We start from the raw sequence: 22,675 nt of genomic DNA, 5'->3' as shown, positions 1-22,675 counted from the left end.
GGGTGAGGAACCCTTTTGGGTTCCACAGGCTAGATCCTGATCAGGATCAGCCTCACAGACCAAATATGACAGGTGTGTGGATCCAGCCATCTGCCAATCACACATCATCATGATATCATGATTGATTGATTGATTTGTACTCCACACTTGACAAAATCCTTTGTGGTGTTCCCAAGCAAGAAGGCTATGTTTTAAAATGCAAGTTTTTTACTGTTTTCACAGCAGCAGTGGTAGCTGCAGCAGCTGCTGTCAACTTATTTGTCCCCTTTGTCCTGCTTTTCATGTCATATATGTGTTAGTTTTATCTAATCCAAAACACTAATAGAACAGGTTTGTAATTAGCCTTGTTTTTAAGCAAGAATTGCCGTCAGGCAACCAAGACAGATCTAATTCTCACTTCTAGTTTTGGATAATAAACCATTACAGTGGAACAGTCCGAGGCTGGAATTAAGTTCCTATTTTTCAAAACTGGGATAAATGCAACAAGCAGGCACCCACAAAATTGTCAGCGCCAAGTACATACCATTTGAGGACCAATATTTGGCTTTAAAAGAAATTTAAAAACAGCTTTACCTGCATGTGTCTTGTTCACTTTCTCTGCACTGACTTTGTTTCCTTTGCCTTTTGATAAGCTGTATTCAACCATATCGCCAAGTTCCAGGCTATCGATATCACCACAGAATTCACTGCAAACAATTATAAAGAAATCTTGAGTCTGCATAAATGTAACCAAGAATGCCATCCCAACAAATTTACATTTTTAGCAAACCAATACAAATGGGATGGTATTGAGACTCTAATTTCTTTTCAAGCGTTCACAGTGCAGCAGGCTGCATATCATGTAGAAGACCTAATTTATTAACCAGAGGTCAAATGTTTACTTTATATAAGAGACCTATGCAACACCCATAGCATGCCACTATCAATAACATTACAAATGGATCTTCCATGAGTATTTTTTACATCAGCCATTATTTGTGTAAATCAGAATAAGCTTATAAAATGTGAATATGCAGCATATATAAAGTGGGGATGTTTATGTCACTAGTATAGGAGCAAAAAACCTATGCCCTCAGCATATGCTGTACAACTCACATTAGCCTAACTAAGCACAATTACTAGTCAGAGACAATGGGAGTTGTAGTCCAGTTTAGAGAGCAATATATCAAAGATACAGTGGTACCTCTAGTTACAAACTTAATTTGTTCTGGAGGTCCGTTCTTAACCTGAAACTATTCTTAACTAGAGGCGTGCTTTCACTAATGGGGCCTCTTGCAGCTGCTGCGCCGCTGGCACATGATTTCCATTCTCATCCTGGGGCAAAGTTCTCAACTCGAAGTAACTCTTCTAAGTTAGCAGAGTTTGTAACCTGAGGCGTTTGTAACTCGAGGTACCACTGTATATCTATTTTGCTATTGCCAGTGACTGAAAGGTCTTTAACTTGTTACACACATACACTGGAATAATACTTTTGATAAGCTTTGTAAAGGTAAAGGACCTCTGGACAGTTAAGTCCAGTCAAAGGTGACTATGGGGTGTGGCGCTCATCTTGCATCATGCGGCCAGCATGACTAAACCGCTTCTGGCGCAGCGGAATACCAATGGGTGTGTCTGTTGCTGTATAGCAGGGGTGTCCAACTGGTGGATCGTGATCGACAGGTCACGGTTGATCATGGTTGATCGTGGGATCCTTATCGCTCGCGTTTAGAATCATGTCTCCATCCCCCTCCCCGCTTGGTCTTTCCCTGCGCCGGGTTTACTGTGTGTTCTTCTGTTAGCGGCTGTGTTGTTGGTGAGCGATTCATTTTAATTATCCACACTAAACAACTCTGAACTCCCCGCCCAAGGGCAGATCACTGCCAGTTTATTTTTCTAGGAGTAGATCGCTGTTTCTTGGGAGTTGGATGTCCCTGCTGTACAGCATGAGCCAGACAGAAACTTGCAGGGAACCCAGGCCTGAGATTCTCCATCCCTGCTGCATAGAGCACTCATGTTCCACTTTTTTTAGGATTATAGGAAGATTTTTTCACATTAAGGTTAATATGCAGTCTGCGCGGAGCAGACAAAGCATGCTATTCGACCCTGCAAACCAACCAACTCAGTATTAACCATCTGTTCCACAGCAGGATGCACAGGGACTCTTGCTTGCTACTGTGTGCAAAGATCTGGGGATGCAGACACTAATCCAGCACTGGCATTATACAAGTAGAACAAAGCTTCTGCCACATCATCCTAAACCTGTTTGGGGAGCAGTAGTTACAGTCACAAATCCAATTATGAGTCTTCTGCTAGCAGGCATTCTACTCAACCAATTGTTATTGCTGGTGAAGGAAGACTCCACCTGTCTCAGAATTCTGTGCCCTCACTGGAAATTTTCATTCTCCTTCCAAATGTTATATGTGCACCAAAGGAGGTTCCCACTTTTCAGAACCACTGAAGCACACTTAAATGAGATGGTAATGGTTTCCATATGGGGACTGCAGCACATGACCATCATGATGCAAAAGCTGACCACATGGACCCCCTTCCAATATACAGAGCACCTCCACATTACTGTTAGTAGTCTCAAGGAACAGTCAGTGGTGATGTGGAGACTCCTGTGTGCTGCTGTATGGACCATGTAGAAGCTGCTTCATCCGGCCTGTACCATACCTGATTTAATGTGCAACAAACTCTTAGACTAATCAACTTGCCTGTAATGGAAGAAAATCTCCTTATCGTGATTGGCTGTTTCAATAAATCCAAAGTTATCCTTTAGAGTTGCCACATATCCTAAAAGCCTTTTTGAACTGTAGTTTCTACCAAGCATTCTTACAGACGTAGCTGTTTGCAACCCAGTTCTCTTCACTTCACAGACTGTAAACTCAACCTATTTGGGAAAAGATATAAAACAAAATAAAATGCCTTCTAGAAGGATTGGGAAGATCACATGCACTTCTGGAAGTAATCTAATGGGACATTTTGCTTTTTCTCAGAAGTGAAAACAACTTATGGTAGTATTAGCTCTCTTTTGAAAATCCCCTCACTGAGGCTATTCAATTCTCAAGCGCTGAAGTCAGTACTCTCTTATTATGCCATTTAAAGTTGAACATCAGCAGTCTCATTTGTAGCCAAACAAGAGAAGGAATTCACATACTAATTCACAACAGTCTTTCACAGTGACACCATTGTTTTTTGTTGAGATCTTATTTTAAAAAAAATGTATTACACAAAAGCAGCCTTAAACAAATCTTAATCCAGGGACACAAGATGTTGGTGTAAGGTTCATAGCCTGAATGGTTCTCAACTTCTGAAGAGAGGCTACAACTATGCACCAGTTCTCAGTATACTCTAATAATATTAAGGAGGTAATGAGGTAATAATTACAAATCAACACATATAGTGAAAACTGAAAAACCAAGAAGGATCTCTAAAAGTATTTTACCCAATCATGGGCATTCTTACATTTTTAAAAACAGTATGCATATTACCTTATCTCCTATCTGAGGAGAAGTAGATCCTTCCACATCCTTAGCCTGATAGGGAATGGTCAGCTTCTCCCCACAATCATCATAAGCAATTATTCCCTCTTCAGCTTCCTAAAAGTGGGGCAGGGGGAGAGGAAATAAAATATAAAAGGATCAAAACTGAAGGAATTTAACTTTTTCCAATATACCACATACAAATGTGAACTGGTAGTGTGAACATAGGTATTCAGTGACAGAAAATATACTAAGTTTTGTAATCATGAAATTCACTAGTTTTGACAGAGATGTATTTATACAGGGAAACACCTCATTTTTAAAAATGATGTATAACCAATCACTGTTGGAACTTCAAGAAAGCCTATCCTATCTTTTTCTACTTGGGATTATACAGGAAAGTAGTATCAATTAGGTAACTCATGACCAGTTTCTGAAATATATATTACCTAGTTTCCACTGAACAGAGATATTGCTAGCATTAGTGTAATCATGATTTAATTAAAAGCCCTAAACTATTTTAGCAATGAGGAAGATTAATGCAACAGGTATGTTTCAACTAGATACTTTGTATAAGAAAAAGTTCATAGCAGAGAGATGCTCCTAAGATTCAGCACCTACGTTTATTTCTACAACCAAAAAGAATCTACATTATGCTTATAGAAAACCCAAACCTTGCAACCACACTAAGTAAATCAAGTTTAGACACACTTGCAAGACCAGCTTTTGTACTTCCATTATCTTGTTAGAATATGTGTGTTTATCCATCTCAAAGGACACATGAAAAATAAAAGTATGGAAACTGTTATCTTCAGCCAGAAAATGTTTATAAATATATTCTTTGTCTAATTTTTATACAAGTTTTCAGTTATTATTTTACAGAGAAACAGAAGAAAAACCCCAGGCAGTATTACCTTCTCTTTGCCTTTATTTGGACTAGTGGATTTGGCAGAAGTGGCTTCCTTTTCTATAGTGCCCACAAAACGATTATCTGACTGGGTGTGGAATGAAACAGTGCCTTTTGGAAGTTTCTTAATCCTTATAGCATGATTTCTTTGAGCAGACAGCATATCCTGGAAGAGGAAGGTCATGAAATTGATAAATTGATAAAAAGTGACTGAATTCTGCAGCTGATACTGTATTGTTTTATTTTATTTGGCTGTTTTCATTATTAGTTTTATCTCTGCTTTAATTAGTACAGTAAGCAATCTTGAGATCTTATTAGATGAAAGATAATAATGAAGCATAGTAAGTCAGGAAATATAAATAAATGACCTGAAGCAACATGAAGTTGGTAAACTTAAATTGCACAAAATTGTACTTACAGGAACCACAGTAAATTCTACTTCATCTGAAATGTGGAGCTGGTTGCCATCTAGAATTTCACTGAAGTGAAAGAACATGCGGGCATCTCTGTCAACACATTTAATGAAACCAAAGCCATCCCTCATTGCGGCAATCACACCCTGTGGACGCAACACATAGGTCAGTAACTATAGCTGATGAAGAATTCTTAGAGCAGGGACTGCCAAACTTGGGTCTCCAGCCATTTTCAGACTACAACTCCCATCATCCCTAGCTAGCAGGACCAGTGGTCAGGGAGGATAGGAACTGTAGTCCAAACACAGCTGGAGACCCAAGTTTGGGAAGCCCTGCCTTAGAGGATATCTGTCAGGTACAACAGAATACCATCTAGTCCACAATGCTCTAGGCCAGGGGTCAGCAACCTTTTTCAGCTGTGGGCTGGTCCACTGTCCCTCAGACCATGTGGGGGGGGGGATGAATGAATTCCTATGCCCCACAAATAACCCAGAGATGCATTTTAAATAAAAGGACACATTTTACTCATGTAAAAACACGCTGATTCCTGGACCGTCTGCGGGCCGGATTGAGAAGGCAATTGAGCTGCATCTGGCCCGCGGGCCTTAGGTTGCCTACCCCCGCTCTAGGCATTCTCTCTTTGCCTTAAAAAACAGTCATCAGCCTAATAAGTCAATGAGAGAACTCAAGCCACATGTGAACCAAGCGGAAAATAAATGTTATAAAATAATGACATGTCTATGGCAATAATTTGTGCCCAGCACTCCCCCCTCCCCCGGCCAGAAAAACCCTACAATGGAAGAGCATAAAAAGCTTATTGACTCAGATAAATGGTAGTTTTTAGGAAAACTCTAAGACAAATCCAGAGCAAAGCAGACAATATCTCAGTAAACTGTTTCCTTCCCACAAAGCTTTTTCTTCCTTTTCTCACTCTAATTCCTCAGAGTGGAAAAAACTGTGAGGCATTATTCATTGAAAATAACTGTATTCTCAGATGGAGGATTCAAAACATTGTGCAACTAGCTGTACAAGTCCCAACATGACTCTGAACTTGCAAGCCTTTGAGGTAAGCTCAAATTGCTCTCTGAATTTTAACATCAATTTTTAAGATGCAAAACTCTTTCTGAAAACTGAGATAAAGTTAAGTGGAAAGAGGCAACAGAAGGATTTCAATGCAATTCCTGCTATACAGTCCTTTAAAATGGGATCTGTAAATGAGAATTTTTTTAAAAAAAATTTTTACAAATGCAAGTTTCATGTACTCCCTTCTCCATGGGAGCAATTCAGCACTGGAATGCCCTCCCATTGTCATGCTTATTATTATATTTCTTGGTCACTTATCTAAAAAATAATTTCCTCTCCACCACCAGGACCCCACCCCCCAAATGTGCTCTAGAGAGTTTCCCAACCACCCAGAGGTTGAGGGTGCGCAAAGGCTGGAGGGGACAGGAGAGGGTGAGAATGTTCTGTTGTGCGCATGGAAATGTATTTATAATATGTATATAGACATATAGAACTAAAGTTAAAATTCTGTAAAACTGCAGCTCGCCACATCTTCGATCAAAGGCTTCCTTGGAAAATAATTACTCACGTAGCAAGGAAAAATGCAACGTGCTGAAGATTCAGACAACTTCTCAGGACTATTTCAGTGTTCATTGCTACATAAATCGAGCATCGTTCTACAGTACCAGCAATGCTAAATGAGGCAACAGTAATTATATCCTATTTCTCTGTGTAGAACACTTACATCTGAGTAGATCTCTATAGAATTGTGCTGTAATTCTCACTGAGTTCAATGGAACATACTCCTATGAAAGTAGACATGGCATGCAGTTTTAATTACTTACCATTTCTCTAGCCTCATTAGTGAGTTGGAAAGTATTGGGAAGAACTTCAATATTAGTGGCTCGTTCCAATTTGTCACGCCGATCTGTTGAAATGTTGAATCTAACGTGGTCACCTTCCAACAGCGTCACCTTTGATTTTGTATCTTTGTCTCCAAATGGAAGTTCTTTAGGAATCACAAAGTCTACTTTTATACGTCCAGGTAATGGGTCATTCTGATCAGAGTACAAAAGAAAGGCCATATTAGAGCTTTCCTGGATTGTACAGTTTTAATACATCAACTGAGAGCTGAACAAGTTCCATCTTCCATTGTAGCACCCAAGGATGCCTCTTTCATTAATGATTTACCCAATTTGTTTCCCCTTACTGAATTTGCTCAGTGTCACAGACTATCAAAGTACTTTAAAATAAACATTTACAAATAAATTTCTGTACACAACAATGTAAGATATTTGCTACCTGATTTTTGTTGGGTACTTTTGGAATTACTTTGGTTACTGTTCCCTCAAAGTGTTCAATGCTGATATCTTCAAAAATAACAGTTCCTTGAGGCAAAAGTCTTACATCAGTTGCAACTTCTTTACCCTATAAGCAGAAAATTAAGCCAAATAGTCAACTGGTTAAGTAGTTACAAGGACCAACAATAGGTCACACAACATACAAATCTAATAGAGACATTTAAGGAAGTTCCTGCAATGTCATGCATTTACAATTTAAGTTGGAGTTAAGAAATTTGGTCTTACATTTCTGTCTTTGATTGTGAACTCCACATCATCACCAGGCTGTAAGGCTTCTAGGTCACCTTTGAATTCGCTATAGTGAAAGAATATCTCCTTTACAACATCACCTCTTTCAATGAATCCAAAGGCTTCCTAAGAAGAAAATAGGATCGTTAAGCAAAGTGATGCTATCTTGATCTATATCCACCTAGGTGGAATAAAACATATTTTCTTTTGGTGACTACCGTATTTTTCGCTCTATAACACGCACCTGACCATAACACGCACATCGTTTTTAGAGGAGGAAAACAAGGGAAAAAACATTCTGAATGAAACAGTGGATGTATCATTTTTGTGCTTCATGCTGTGGCCACAGACATGTGATCTGATGGTGAATTTGGGGTGACCCAATGCAAAAATCCTGAGAATCCCTGTGGATCCATGCTTTTTAACCACGTTTTTGCACCATTGCAGCCCCAGGCAACAGTGGGTGCGTGATTTTTGGGGGGCAGGCTGTAGCCATGGACATGCTATGTGCTCTGATGGTGAATTTGGGCTGACCCAATGCAAAGATCCTGAGGATCCATGTGGATCCATGTTTTGTAACCACGTTTTTGCACCATTGCAGCCCCAGGCAACAGTGGGTGCGTGATTTTGGGGGGGCAGGCTGTAGCCATGGACATGCTATGTGCTCTGATGGTGAATTTGGGCTGACCCAATGCAAAGATCCTGAGGATCCATGTGGATCCATGTTTTGTAACCACGTTTTTGCACCATTGCAGCCCCAGGCAACAGTGGGTGCGTGATTTTTGGGAGGCAGGCTGTAACCATGGACATGCTATGTGATCTGATGGTGAATTTGGGGTGACTGAATGCAAAGATCCTGAGGATCCATGTTTTGTAACCATGTTTTTGCACCATTGCAGCCCCAGGCAACAGTGGGTGTGTGGTTTTTGGGGGGCAGGCTGTAGCCATGGACATGTTATGTGATCTGATGGTGAATTTGGGCTGACCCAATGCAAAGATCCTGAGGATCCATGTAGATCCATGCTTTTTAACCACGTTTTTGCACCATTGCAGCCCCAGGCAACAGTGGGTGCGTGATTTGGGGGGGGGGGCAGGCTGTAGCCATGGACATGCTATGTGATCTGATGGTGAATTTGGGCTGACCCAATGCAAAGATCCTTAGGATCCATGTGGATCCATGCTTTTTAACCACATTTTTGCACCATTGCAGCCCCAGGCAACAGTGGGTGCGTGATTTTTGGGGGGCAGGCTGTAGCCATGGACATGCTATGTGATCTGATGGTGAATTTGGGCTGACCCAATGCAAAGATCCTGAGGATCCATGTGGATCCATGCTTTTTAACCACATTTTAAGTGGGGAGGGAAGGAAAAACACAGAAGGGACAAGGAGCAGGAGAGGGGTGTGCAGAGAAGCAGCTGGCTAAGAATGCAGGAGAGGGGTAGGGAGGAAAGGAAGGCAAAAGTTTTCCTTCACCTACCCACCCAAGCCAGCCAGCCAGCTCTCTCTCTCTCTCTCTCCTGCATGTTTTCAGCTTTCCCCTCTGCTTGCCTGGAGGGGAGGGGCTTTCTCTGCTCTTTGTTCCGTTTGAGCAAACACAGCAAGGAAACAGAGGTGGGTGGGCAGTAAGACCCTGAGGCAGAATGCCGGAAAGCAGCCGCTTCCTCTTTCAGGTTTCCCTTCTAGGAGACGCGCGATTTGAATTTTGCCTGCTTTTTTTGCCTCCCCTTGCACTATTTGGCTCCAGGGACCACACATTCGCTCAATAACACGCACAGACATTTTTCCTTCCTTTTTAGGAGAAAAAATCTGCGTGTTATAGAAGGAAAAATACAGTAATAGTCATTAGAAAGATCTACAGCTAAAAATGTGCATATATAAAAACTTTTTAAAGGAGGAATGATTGAATTATATAAAGCCCAATCTAATGCCTGCTATCTCAGATGCTCTCTCAGATGCAAGATCTAATGTTCAATGAGACTTCCTCCCAAGCAACCTTACATGGAAGTTCTGTCTCAAAAGTACTAGAATAAGTCTATACACCTTCTCCTCCACACCTACATGGTTCCATAACTGTACAAGTAAATTTCAGAAAGTAGTTAAGTGTTAATTTACCTTCATGGCACAAACTACTCCTTGACACCGAGCCTGTTTCTTTTTCAAAAGCATAATGTTACGAGCACTTACAGCACCAGTACTATGGGAAAAAGTAGATGAAGGTCACATAAGGAAAATATGATTCAATGACTTATCACAATACAGCCAACTACAGAATGATTCTTAAATTCTATGAGTGACTCCAGTTGTGTTTATCTAGGGTTGCCATATTTCAAGAAGTAAAAAGTCGGACACCAAAAATTGATGTTTTTAGGGCTATTGCCTGATAGCTCCCCTGCCGCCAAGCCCAGGTTGCCTGAGCATGCGCGCGCATGCGCGCACGCGCGCACACACACACACACAAAATTAAACCCCAAATCCAGGACATCTGCTTTAAAATGTAAATTCCCCCCCCCCCAAAAAAAGGACATGTCCAGGAATTCCCAGACATATGGAAACCCTAGTTTGTCCCACCAGAGCAGATTGGGGCAGCGGGGGGGGGGGGGGGGACTAGGAGGGATGAGTTACATGAGTTGGTGCAATACTGGGTCACCTTATATGTTTAATGAGCTAAATTCTATTCTACAAACTGGAAAGACATAAGTCTCCTTCCGCTATGACCAGGATATTTTAAGATGAAAACATCACACTGCTACAATCTCTTTACTTGAAGTACACATTCTCATTTAGGTCGAAAAAAAAGAGCAAGTTTCCTATTAGATAGCTGTACTGCAGATTATCCATTTGTCATTGAAAGAAAAAGACAAACTGACTAGCAATTTTAATAACCACTAAAAACAAAGCATCTTCAGAAACTTGATCTGAATGGCCTTTGCAAAGTTTGCTAAGTATACTTCAACTCAAGTAGTAACACTAGTTTCTGGAGTTTACTACCTTAGAGCCAACATGGATTCAGTCATTACAAGGTATCTACTTACTGTTTATTTGTATCAATAATGAAGTTAATTTTATCTCCGGTTTCCAGCTGTACATTTCCTTCAACATCTTCTGGGGTATAAGTTAAGTAGAACACTTCCTGTGAATTAAAATTTGATATCATTAATATTTTGCTATGAGTAGAGAAATTTATAAAGTCCTGGTTAGTTTAAATTTCTGAGTTTCAGAACTTGGGAAGTGTGCAGAATATTTGACATTTTATTAGCATTTTATGAAACTAAAAAATAGTCACAGTGAAGACATTAGTAAACAGCTAACTTTTCTGCTTCATTTTAACTAGCCATATAATTCTAGACTGAAGTTGTGAAAATATTTCAGAATTACAGTCAAAACATGAAGTCAGATGTTTTCTATTTCAATAAATAAGTTTTTAGCAATTTAAATTTTAACTTTTTAAAGCAAGTACAGTTTTTTCACTGTCTACTCTGGCAAGTATTTTAGTTTAAATCATATTGGAGGATCAGTCAAAAAGTTTAAGTAAATACATAAGTTTTACCCCATTACGTTCGTAGCATACACTCCCTGTTGGACTCTGACCCGGGGCAGCTGGAGACTTACTCTCTAAGTTGTGAGGAACAGCACACACAACCTACCAGTCAAAAAAAAATCCATTGCTAATTATTTCCAGAGGCAGCATTATGCATCAGACTGTTAGTTTTCTATAATACACTTGGGGATGCACTTTACAGGTAACCCACAACAGTATGCCATGCTGCAAAGCTTATATCTTACAGTACTTTTGTTAACTGTAAGAATTGTTCTTGGTTAGGTAAAACCCCAATTTTTACGCGCTTGCCAAAACAAGTGGAAAAAATTAAATTTGAGAAAAATATTTCTATGCAACCAAGGAGAGGCATGCTACACTCAACTCTGCCCTTGTTTGTCTGACCACAGCAGATGCAAATCGCATGCATGGAAAAAGCTTATTATAGCCACTAACTTGTCCATTTATTCGCTCTTCAGGTAATGTTTCTGTTTTAATCTTCACCAGTTTAATAGCAATCGGTTTTCCAGTTCGCCGGTCAGAAGATACTTCAAATTCAACATCATCTGTAAAGCAATTGAAGTTTTATCAATGAGACAGGACCGGTCTAGTAACACTTAACAGGAATAATTCGCAAGCACAGCTTTACCTTTCCTCAGGCAATCTTCCCTGTCTCCAATACTACACAGCCTCAAAAGTAGTCTTAAATTTGCATTAAGCATGCAAATTTAAGACTGCTTTTGAGGCTGTGTTGTATTGGAGACAGGGAGGATTGCCTGAGGATAGAACTCTTGAATACTACAAAAAAGCCCAATGAGTTGCTTGCATGTAAATGGTTCCCCTGGATCTCAGTCAGTGGCATTTATCTTGCACATGCATGCTAAGATCAAAATAACAATTTAAAACATGACTGCATTCTCCTCGGTCAGTGAATATGGCTCATGAACTCAAGAGTAGGCAAAATGAGAGGCTCTTTCTGTACAGCATTCAAAGCCCATTCTTCTAGTCCACTGGTTTCACAACTTTATGACACCGCAGGTATTTTCCACCACATTTCTTCATCTACCAAAACAACTCTAAGTGTTATAAAAAGCTAAAGCAAATTCTAGGGTCCAAAGGCATCTAGGTGGCCACTGTGAGAGAAGAATAATTGATTAAATATGCCTTTGGTCTGATTCAGCAGGGCTCTTGTATTTTTAGGGCCATTAATTACCTTGTGAGGGCACACAGATTGGGCCTCACTGTTGCTCTACCTTAAGGATACTGAATCTCTGTCCCTCTATATGTTGGATATCAACTCCCATCAGCCCCAGGCAGCTTGGCCAATGGTAATGGGTTATGCGAATTGTAGCTCAGTCAGACCTTGAGAGCCACAGGTGTTCCAGCTCTGCCAGAGATAAACTGAGTGCATTCTAGAACACACACAACTGCCTCCTGTAGCTGCACAGTGCAATGGAAAATTTATTTATTTTACATAATTTGTATCACCCTCTTTCTTTCTGAGATCAGAGCAGTGTGCACTAAAAAACAATAGAAAACAGTAAAACTCACAGCAGCCCAAGCAAGAGCACAAATGTCTGATAAAACTTTTCTATTTAAACTATCCTCCTAAAGACAGATAGTTAAGTGTTGCCTGAGAAACAGAATTTTAGAGGTGGTGGCCATCCCAGAAATGGCCCTCAAGGACTATCACTTTCTGAAATTGTTGAAGGGTCAGTGAGAAGGGCCTCTGTGAAAGACCTCAGTTCTTGGGCAGGATTATACAGAAGATAGTGGCCTTTATTACAGCCTGGCTCCAAATCATTTAGGGCTTTAGAAGTTAAAAACAGCACTTAACTGTACACAGGAAACCAATAGTCTGGCCATGTAGTTAGTAAATAAGGGGATTAACATGAGCCCTACATCCCACCCTGATAGCAGTCTGTGGTGGTGAGCAAACTTATCAGCCATTCTACTGAAGAACAAGGAAGAGCTTCCCAGAACACAGTATGGGAAACCAGTTTCTACGATACTCTACTCAATATATCTTCATCATAGAAGCATCCATATAGTTAAGCCTATCTATCTATCATTATTTATTTATGACATTATTCTATATTACTTATTTGCATTTCTAAGTAGTGTACATAAAAACAATCCAGAGAAAATGGGAAACTAAAACAAAAAATTATCATAAATTGAAACACAAGGCCTCACTTTGGCTCTCTCAACTAATGGTTGGTTTAACTACTATTGACTAGGCAGACACATCTCTAGTGTTAAGAGGTGCTAATCCTCATCACGCATGTAAAGAGCCTCAGTTATGAACCTAGAGAATTCCACCAGATGAATTACCTCCCACTTTAAGCTCCTGTAGGTTGCCATTATACTGTGAACAGTGGAAGAACAGTCTAGCTTGCCGTTCTGAACACTGAATGAATCCATAGGAGGTCAGCAGTTTTTCAATAACCCCAGTTTCACGCAGTCCTGCAGAAGTACCATTGGGGTACCCGTTGTGTCCATTGTTATGGAGAAGGTTTGGATCAAAGCTCATCTGAAAGCAAAAAATAACTTGTGAAATCTTCCAAAAGCAATTCCCATCACCTTTCATACTTAAGGGAACACAGAACACATATTGTGCATTAAAGAGCATCAGATAAGCAAGCAAGTTTCTGGCAGCTAAGGCACAGCTTGTGTACACTATTTGTCTAGCTGAGATCCATCAGTAACTAAACCACATTTACCTTGTAGGATTTATCTATATGCGGTTAATATAGCGCTATATTTTCCCATTATATACAGAATAAAGTTAATACTTTATTCAAAATTAGTCATTAGTATAAACTTGCCTTTGCCAAAGAAGGCTACCAAGAAAGCAAAGACAAAAGCTTGCTAATCTCAAGGCAATTTCCATTAGCACCTACTCTACCCTTGTTGAACTGGAGGCCTAATATCTTACGAACTTTCATAATTGTTTGCTGTACTCATTCAGCTTAAATGCTCCTTCTCTAGCCATAAATGCATTGGTTAATGCCAGAAAACAGAGAAAACTGCCCTACTGAATTCTCATTAATCTTCTAGAAACACATAGATATAAATACGCTTTAAAAACAATTTAGCTATCTTAAGTTAAATCAAATCCAGAGATAAGTTAGCATTAGGGTATCATTTAACTTTTGCTGTTAGAAGAATCAGTGAACATATCATGCAAGTCAAAGGGCTCAAGGCAAGAAATTGCCAAAATCATGCATTTTGAGACCATATATTTTACAGATATGTTGCAGTTTCCTGTGTATCTGTTTAAGAAAGCAAACCTAAAATTCCTGCAACTCCAAGGAGCCATTAAGTGTACAAAAGTTCCAAGTGTAAGAAGCTCTAAACACAATAGTCTAACTGCACAGTTATAACCAAACAGATCCTTACTCATTATGCTGGAAATAATGCCCTTTGCTGTCATCATTATTAATCAGTTGACCTACCCACCAAGGACAATGCCAGATTCTAAGCCCACACATAGCTTTTGGAGATGCATGTGGGCAATCCTCCTATGGACAATTACTTAGGAGCAAGGTCCACTGAACTCAGTGGGATTTCTGAGTATAGGATTGGGCTGAAAGAGGCTTTGGTTTTTGTCAACTAGTACAGGCACTAAGATAACATTATGAAATACAGAATAGTGGTCATTTCTCTTCTTGCAAAGAAACAAGAACAGAAATCCCTTGTACACATGCCAACCAAAAAACACTAAGATATACTGCAACTCATTTTCTGGCAACATAAGATGCAACAACTCCCTATTTAGAAATTAATGCATCTGGAGAAGGTGCTTGCTATAAACTGTTTCCTATTACAAATGTATCAAGTAGAATTTATATTATCTATGCCATCACATCATTCTTTCGAAGATTTAGGAAAATAAATCTAAGTGGGCAAGATACATTCAATCAACTTATCAGAATGAATAAAATGAAGTTGCAACACATAGACATACATGACCAAGCTTTCATTAAGTTTCTGAAACAGATACAGGAAAGCACCTTTTAAGAACCCAGCAAGATTTCCAGCTGGTTCAAGTGGAATTTTATCCTTTAACCTGTTGAGGAGATTTAATATCAGTGAAGTTAGAAGTGAGAACATATACAGAGATGAGTTAACTGCAAAGGATCCCCATGCTAAGATTCCATGTCTGTCAAGTTGCCCTGACTTACAGATCTCTGATAAAGAGGGGTCCTCTTCTGTTTTTTAGACCCGGATGAAGTAGAAGATGAAGAGAAAGGTAAAGGATGAGAAGGAGGGGGAGCTGCAGGAGGGGGGAGAGGATCTGATGACACAGTATAATGGTTCTCCATCTCATACAGCTGTGATAACATAGTACACAGTATAACTAGTCAATAGTTAGCACATCTTTAAACACATCCAAGTAATTATCAAATTCCATTTCTCAAGAGACCTGGAAGTCGAAAGCAATCAATCCAAATTTCTTTTTTAAAAATAGGATTACAGTATAAATAGTATTAGCAAGCACTATTTCTAGGTCAATTCCTCTCCAACAATGTTCTGATTTGCTCATACTACCAGAACTCTGACCAGCTCTTACACAAAAGTACTCACAAGGGAGAAGTGTCATTTGAAATAACTGAGTAATAGATTGAGCTAAGAGTTGGAACATGTTGCATGTTCTTGCACTGCAGCAAACAGTATGTCCAGATAGAATTATAATAGTATTTTATATTTTCCCATTTGAAAGGGATAGCAGAAGAACTGGCACTATTAATGAGACACAGAAAAACTGCTTATTACATAGGTTCTAGAGAGTACATTCACACATAAACAATTCAAAAACTGGAATTTTACACAGATAACACTACGTTATCTGTGTTCATTAACCCTAAGGGTTCAGGCGAAGTCTTTCTTTCCTTCTCATGATTTGGAGAAGAGAGACTAGTACCTGAATTTCAAGTAATGAGCACTTCAAAACTGGTCATTAACTATATTTAGGACACCAGGAACACTGGCAGCAAGATAACAGCTGGTCTCAGTTCTCCTCAACCTTTATTTAATAAATTTAAGCAAACATCAACTGTATTGCACAGAGATGAACTGAAGTGAAATTGCTCCAGCAACAATTTACGGCCTCTATTCTACAGAGCATGTTGCACCAGTATTGTATTCATGAACAGTTGCTGGTTTACTGTTTACTATGTCAAATCCATAATGCAGGAAAGAAATTCCTACACTGATGTACAGTAGCAGTCATTTTCAGGGTTTTTAGGGCAATGAACAAAAGATTTTAGAAGGATTTTTTTTTCTTATTTTAAGAATATTATTTGCCTTATAAAGTATCAGAATATTAGTCCATCTAGCTCAGTACTACTGATCAGCAGCTACTGAATGTTATTTAAAACAAAGGTCTTACTCAGCCCTGTTGAAAGGGCTTTTTAACTGAAGCTGCCAGGGATTGAGCCTGGGACCTTGTATATGGGAAAGTATGTGCTCTACCACTGTGCTATGACCCTTTTCTGGGCTGTACTTATAATTCCATTTCAGCAGCCCTCAATTATTTTGAAATACGATCTTGAGGCTTGAGAATTTTGCCTAATTATGTTTTATGGCATCACAACTACTTTTCCATTTCATTATTGAGCAATAAACAAGTATTTAGAGGATTGAAGAGAGCCCCTTCCCCAGCATTTAACTATGCTAGACATGAGAACAAACACATTGTCTCTCAAGGACATAAACTTTTAAACTTAGTAGTTCGCTGCCAATCTTACAGGCTTTTGGGGAGAACCCCGGAACAATTTCCATGCTAGTAAAGGCTAAGGATGGACATGTTTCAACTAACTAGCTATCAACCGTATTCCAGCTAGACACTGAGTTGTCACAGACAAGAAAATTTGGCAGATGTATACTCTGCTCATTTTCAAAAAGGCTCAAAATTTGAATCGGCTGCCTTTGGCCATTTGAAGGAAGCTTTGGATCTCTCTGTTTTAGGGTTTTCCAGAGAAATAACAAAAGAAACCCAAAATTATCTAAGTATTAGGGTAGTTTTGATTTTAAACAGCTGGAGAGGTAACCAATTGCCCTGAAACAGGAACTAGGCCTGGTACAATGACCAATGAAAAGAATGGTTGGGAATGAGGGGTGAGTGTGAAATGATTTTCAAACTGAAACTGTCAAATTAAGAGTGTTTTAGCCTGCTCACTGCACTTTGGCATGGTTATAGGATGCTTTGTTTAATAAGAGGTTCCAAAATGAGCAGACATTTCTGCTAGTAATCTGCAAACTGGCCACATTTTTTTTTTTTGCTCAAAGGAGGTTGTTGCATCACACCATCTGAGCTAGCTTGGCTTTACCCTTAAGAATATTGCTAGTATGGCAAAAGAACTTACTGATTGGCCATAAGGTGATAAATTCAGTCCGACTGGAGATGCATTGCCCAGGTTGGCACTAACGTATGCAGTAGGGGGAGAAGACGGCATGGAAAATTCAACAAATTCTTTCCAGGTGCTTGCCATATTTTTACGCCTGTTTCAACTTAATTTTATAATGCTGCATATAACAAAATCAAACAAGACAACCTTGTCAATGTATATCTGCCACTTATCCAGTGTCATAAAAAGCTGCCATTCTGGCAGCCTCCTAACATACTAAGACAAGAAGGGATTGATGTGCTAGTTAAGGAAGCATTTAATAGCTTTATTTTACCTCAAGAGGGGTTCTGAAATGGAGAGCAGAAGCTGGATGCTAACTGAACTCATGGTTACTATTAATTCAGCTGTCCTTATAGCAGACAATTAACATTTAAACCTATCAGCTTATGAAATGGAGACTCACTGACCGATACTAGTAATTGGGAGAAGGATATGGAGAAAGTTTGAGATCCAGACTTATAGCATTAGAGTAAACTGATTTCAAAAGGGAGAAACTGGAAAATAGTAGCAGAAAGCTTAATGAAATAGCTACAATGATAAGATTGCATTCCACAGTTAGCTCAGCAAATATAACCAAATGGCAATACTGATGAACTCAAATCATTTAAAAACATAAGCACCACAGCCAGATGTTAGCTCCGCTTTTGATATTCTGACCAAATGAAGGCAGTCAGGATTTAAATAAAAGCATTATTTAAACTCATGTCAAACAGTAGTTTTAATTCCAGTATCTATTACTGTTTTAACGAGTACATGCACCAACCTCGCAGTGATATTCTAATATTGCACTTTCAGTAGTATTCGCGAATTCTTCGTTTCAGCACACGTTTCAAAGTTTGAAGATTGCTATTGTTAAAAAAAAGAGATAGCAAGAGACAAGTGATCTATCAAGCTAATAAGGAATAACTGGTGCTGCACTGGGCAGTTTCAGCACAGCACTGAAGAAAACAAAGACTACTAGCAGCGTTGGGACGTGCTCTTTTGAAGCTGTTGAGTAGGCACAAACTTCTTGTTTCAGATCAAGTGTTGTGTCTTCAGTGTAAATTTTACTCTTCTTTGGTCTTGTTTTGTTGTTACGATGTGATGTGTTCCTTTCCTGATCTGAACTTGAAGCAGCAGTTTCAGGTGGTAAATTCTGTTCTGTTACACTTCATACTGGAGAGAAAACAAACAAATAAGAAGTCTATTATGCCACAACTTTTAGACATTTTGGACACTTAACAGATGTGATCCCATCCTTCTGCGCAGATCTTTCTCACAGCTCCAAGGTTTTACTGATGCTTGAAAAAAGCTTCTACCTTTTTACTAAGCTCAAATCCTAAATTGCACTGAACATAACATCTGGTTAGAATCTCAGAAATTACCAGTACAGTGGTGCCCCGCAAGACGAAAAACTCGCAAGACGAAAGGGTTTTCCGTTTTTCGAGGTGCTTCGCAAGACAAATTTCCCTATGGGCTTGCTGCGCAAGACGAAAACGTCTTGCGGGTTTGCTTCCTTTTTCTTAAAGCCGTTAATACCCGGGGAATCTGCGCTCCGCAAGACGAAAAAATTGCAAGATGAAGCAACTCGCGGAACAAATTAATTTCGTCTTGCGAGGCACCACTGTAAATTCTAATGCTTATATAGTAATCAGGCTTTCTTAACCAGTTTCAATACGTTTATAAGCATGTATTTGAGTCATGAACATTTTCACAACTAGAATATAAACTCCTGTTGCTTCAGGAATAGAGATTAGAGACAAACACGAATCACCACAGATATGCAAAAGCATATGTGAAATGTCTATTTCTTTTGAAAACAAACTTTTACTTGCTTTCTAGGAAAGCAGTATGGTAATCTAAAAATGTTGATATTATCATGCTCTAACGTAACAGTACAATAATTTGTAATATTTAAAGCTATTATATAATATCAACAACAAGCATAACTACGCAGGTAGCACAAAAATTAGCTGTAAGCTGCTTGTCCAAACCAATCCCTGCAGTTTATCTGGGCCAATACCAAAGAAAACTGCTAAAAGATTTAAGAGTTGAAACATGGAAGTATATTTTTGTTTTCATTTGTTTTTCATCCTGAGCCTGCCAGTTATAGAAGAAGACAAATGCAAAAGTTACATTTTAAGTTGTGTATTTGAACTTGTTTCCAAACCCAATGCACTAGGAAGAAACAGTACATTCCACACACACACTTGCCTGGGTGCTAAGAATATCAGGTGAACACCTTCTCTCGGTTCCATCAACATGGTTGGTGGAGACACAAGAGAGCCTTTTCTGAGCCTGCTCCCATATTATGGGATTCCCACCCAAAAGAAGTTAGACTGGCTTCCTCTTCCGCTGGCAGGCCAGGACCTTCCTATTTAAACAGGACTTTGAAAACTAAGGTGCAGACAATACTGACCACTGGGCCACTGCCATGGCAAACTGTATTTTACTGCTGGTTTTAATGAGTTTTTTTAAAAAACCAAACCAAACCACACAATTTTTAATTGGTTTTTAAACAAATACAATAACCATTAAACACTTATCCAGCAGTACATCTATTAGTGTTTGTTTCATTCATTGTCTTCATTGTCTCTAGACGTATGTTTTGGTGTATTTTAATTATGGTTTTTAACTAGCTTTTATTACTTTGTCTTTTATAATACACTAATAATTAATAAATAATCAACAGCATCTATGTAACGTATTTTCTCATTAATGAAGGGGCTACATATTTCTTTTCCTATATGATAGAGTCAGGATGATGCAGTAACGGATAGATAAATCTGAACCTAGTGATAATTTTTTTCAGCATCCAAACTTCACTGGACATGGAATGCAGAATGATACTGTGCAACAGCTGAGCCAGTTAACATAAAGGGAAGGAGAGTGAAAAAGTATTGTGATCTTGAGAGGGGAATGAGCAGAAAGAGCTAGATAACATGAGTAAATAGTTTTTTAAAAAAACAAAAACCCCACATCTTTGTTTTTATACTTCTGTAGTCTTTCCTAACCCACAATGTTTTGGGGAAAGACAACATATTATGGAGGAAAGACAACATCTCTTGAATAGTAAGTGTTTCCATATATTATTGCTGATGTACAGTTAGCACAGTTAAAAACAGTCCAAGAAACTTAGTAAGGCAAAAAAGGAACATCCCAAATCTCTCCTAGCCAATCAAAGTAGGAAGGTCAGCATGCAGGATAAGAAAATTGAACATTTTTGTAAGAACAGAACCAGGTTAGTTTAGCTGGTGTAATCTAGAATGCTGTTATGCTGTACTACTAAGCACATCCTTGAAATTAAATTTGACTAAAACAAAGTTGTTACTTCAACATAAGCATGCTTAAGAGTGCCTATTCCACTGAATGTAGTCTTAATTCCTATGCATATTTTACACAGAACTCCCAAGCTCAGAGGGGCTTGCTTCTAAATCAGTTTAAACCTAACTATTCCCTGTACTTGGTGGCAAAATATGTTGATTCTCCCATGTTGTGAAGCATTGGACTGTAGTTCAGTGAAATCAGTAGTGTGTATGTCTGTGCTTTAAATTCTTTACTTTTCAGCTCAGCTGCTATAAATACTCCTCCCAATGGCAAACACCCAGTGCAGCTGCCAAGCCTCCAATGCAGCAGACTCTGGGATAACACATAAATCCACAAAGGATTAGCTCAAGTTAGGCACAGTAAAAAGCAAGTTCAATTGTATTCCCCCCTTATGACTTAAGTGATCTTTGTTTGTTTTTTTGTACTTTGTTGACATGAGTCAAGTTTTCTGTACATTGTCTACACAGCTGATGTAAGCTGTGGCAGCCATATTTAGATTGCAACACTAACAAGGCATTGCTACATGTTTCCAGAGACATCTACCAGAGTTTTGTCTTTGAAAACATTGTTTGGTATCAGCTAAATAGAATATTGGTAATCAAGATCAGAAGAATCCACATGCAATTAAGAGATAGCAGTAATTAAAGGAAATTATACAAGAGGCTGAATGCAATCCTAAACATTTTTGAGTGCAAATCCTATTGAACAGACATGTATGGGTTTGAGCTGTAACCATGCATATATACTTAGGATAAAGGACCACCAAATTTAGCGGGTTTACTCCCAAGTGTGTATATATATATGAACACAGAGGAGTGCACTGCAACTCAATATCGCTTTTATGAATTCAGTATTGTTATATACCCCTTTCCCACTGAGTAAATCAGCAAATATAGTCATCGTTTGGAGACAAAGTCACCAGCAAATCAAAGGCACCAATAGAATTAAGAAGGCTTTATTCTTAAAGGGGGCTTACGGATCAGACTACACCCTTATTTAATGCTTATAACCTAAAGGTTGAATATGTTGGTTAGGCAGTATGTAATAATAATTGAAGAAAGCCTCAAAATATTGCTCTGAGATCTGAATGCGCGATTACAATGCCTTTATAGTTTTATATTGCAGCAAATGAATTGAATTGCCTAGTTGTAGGGTTAGCACTCAAAACGGATTTCTGACGACCGCAGAGCGGTGCCAGACAATCGTCTGTTTCCTCAGCTTCGTTACCGCTGCCCACATGAGCGAAAGGAGCTACGGGTGGCCATTCCACCCTGTGCCGCAGCATCACATTAAAGAAAGCCACAGCACATGGCACTGAGGCAGCAAGATGGTGGCTCCTACTACTGAGGGGCGATCTAACGCTTGCGGGGCGGGGGTCCGCATCCGAAAAAGAAAGGATGCGGAAACCCAAAGCCCCAGTCCTGCTGCGCCTGGGGGCGAGCCAAGGCCGGAATCCAGCCCTGGGCGCCCCTCCGGCCGGTTACACCGACGGGCACGTTCTTCCCCTCAGGCGCCTGGGGCGTGTCCACTATCTGCCCCTCTCTCGAGGCTGGGGCGCGGTGGGGGTAGAGCGAGGGAGAGAAGGAAAATGGCGACCGCTCCCCCTCACACAAAGGAAGATTGACCTCCTCTTCCCCTCCCCGCACCCGCACGCTGCATGCCGGGAGAGGTAGTTCCCGTCTCCCACTCCGCTCCGCCGAAGACGAGGTGCCAGGACTCCACCCCCCAGAAGGCCCAGTGGCCGCGCAGCTTACAGGAGCCGCGCCGGGAGTTGGAGTGCTTTCCATCGCCGCGACCGCCCAGAGCACCGCGCCCCTGAACTCCAAGCCCCAGCGGCCCTTGCGAGGGAAGGCCAGTCGCGCGGTACACATTGGGAGCCGTAGTGATGTCGGGCTTCGGGCCCACCAGTCCGCTCCCTTTCCCTCCCTCTCTTTAGGCCCCTGCCTGGAGACAAACGGAAGCTAGGGAGAGAAGAGAGCGAGGGAGCCCGCTCGGCGCAGCAAGGTTCCCTTTCTCTCGCTTCTCCTTCCCTTCCCGCCCCCCCCGCC

The 22,675-nt window shown here is 40.0% G+C and overlaps 1 protein-coding gene across 8 annotated transcripts in view; it reads right to left on the bottom strand.

Annotated features, from left to right (window-relative positions):
- Positions 1-22,675, bottom strand: part of CSDE1 (cold shock domain containing E1) — a 30,019-nt gene that overhangs the window by 7,009 nt on the left and 335 nt on the right. Inside the window, exons 2-17 of one of the 8 annotated variants that reach the window (XM_079979097.1) lie at positions 18,085-18,476; positions 17,280-17,439; positions 15,096-15,245; positions 13,243-13,441; positions 11,365-11,474; positions 10,921-11,013; positions 10,406-10,503; positions 9,486-9,567; positions 7,370-7,498; positions 7,086-7,211; positions 6,629-6,841; positions 4,787-4,927; positions 4,376-4,534; positions 3,471-3,578; positions 2,694-2,869; positions 574-686 (exon numbers count right to left, since the gene is read on the bottom strand). In XM_079979097.1, coding sequence (XP_079835223.1) covers positions 574-686; positions 2,694-2,869; positions 3,471-3,578; positions 4,376-4,534; positions 4,787-4,927; positions 6,629-6,841; positions 7,086-7,211; positions 7,370-7,498; positions 9,486-9,567; positions 10,406-10,503; positions 10,921-11,013; positions 11,365-11,474; positions 13,243-13,441; positions 15,096-15,245; positions 17,280-17,405 — 2,023 coding nt within the window. In that variant the 5' untranslated portion in view covers positions 17,406-17,439; positions 18,085-18,476. The remainder of the gene's footprint in view (positions 1-573; positions 687-2,693; positions 2,870-3,470; positions 3,579-4,375; positions 4,535-4,786; positions 4,928-6,628; positions 6,842-7,085; positions 7,212-7,369; positions 7,499-9,485; positions 9,568-10,405; positions 10,504-10,920; positions 11,014-11,364; positions 11,475-13,242; positions 13,442-15,095; positions 15,246-17,279; positions 17,440-18,084; positions 18,477-22,675) is intronic. The other 7 variants (XM_079979099.1, XM_079979098.1, XM_079979101.1 and 4 more) reach the window with 7 other exon arrangements.

Source organism: Podarcis cretensis (assembly GCF_951804945.1).
Source record: "Podarcis cretensis genome assembly, chromosome: 6".
Taxonomy (NCBI): domain Eukaryota; kingdom Metazoa; phylum Chordata; class Lepidosauria; order Squamata; family Lacertidae; genus Podarcis; species Podarcis cretensis.
Note: the sequence above shows the minus strand (reverse complement) of the source record. Positions and strands in the feature narration are given on the sequence as shown.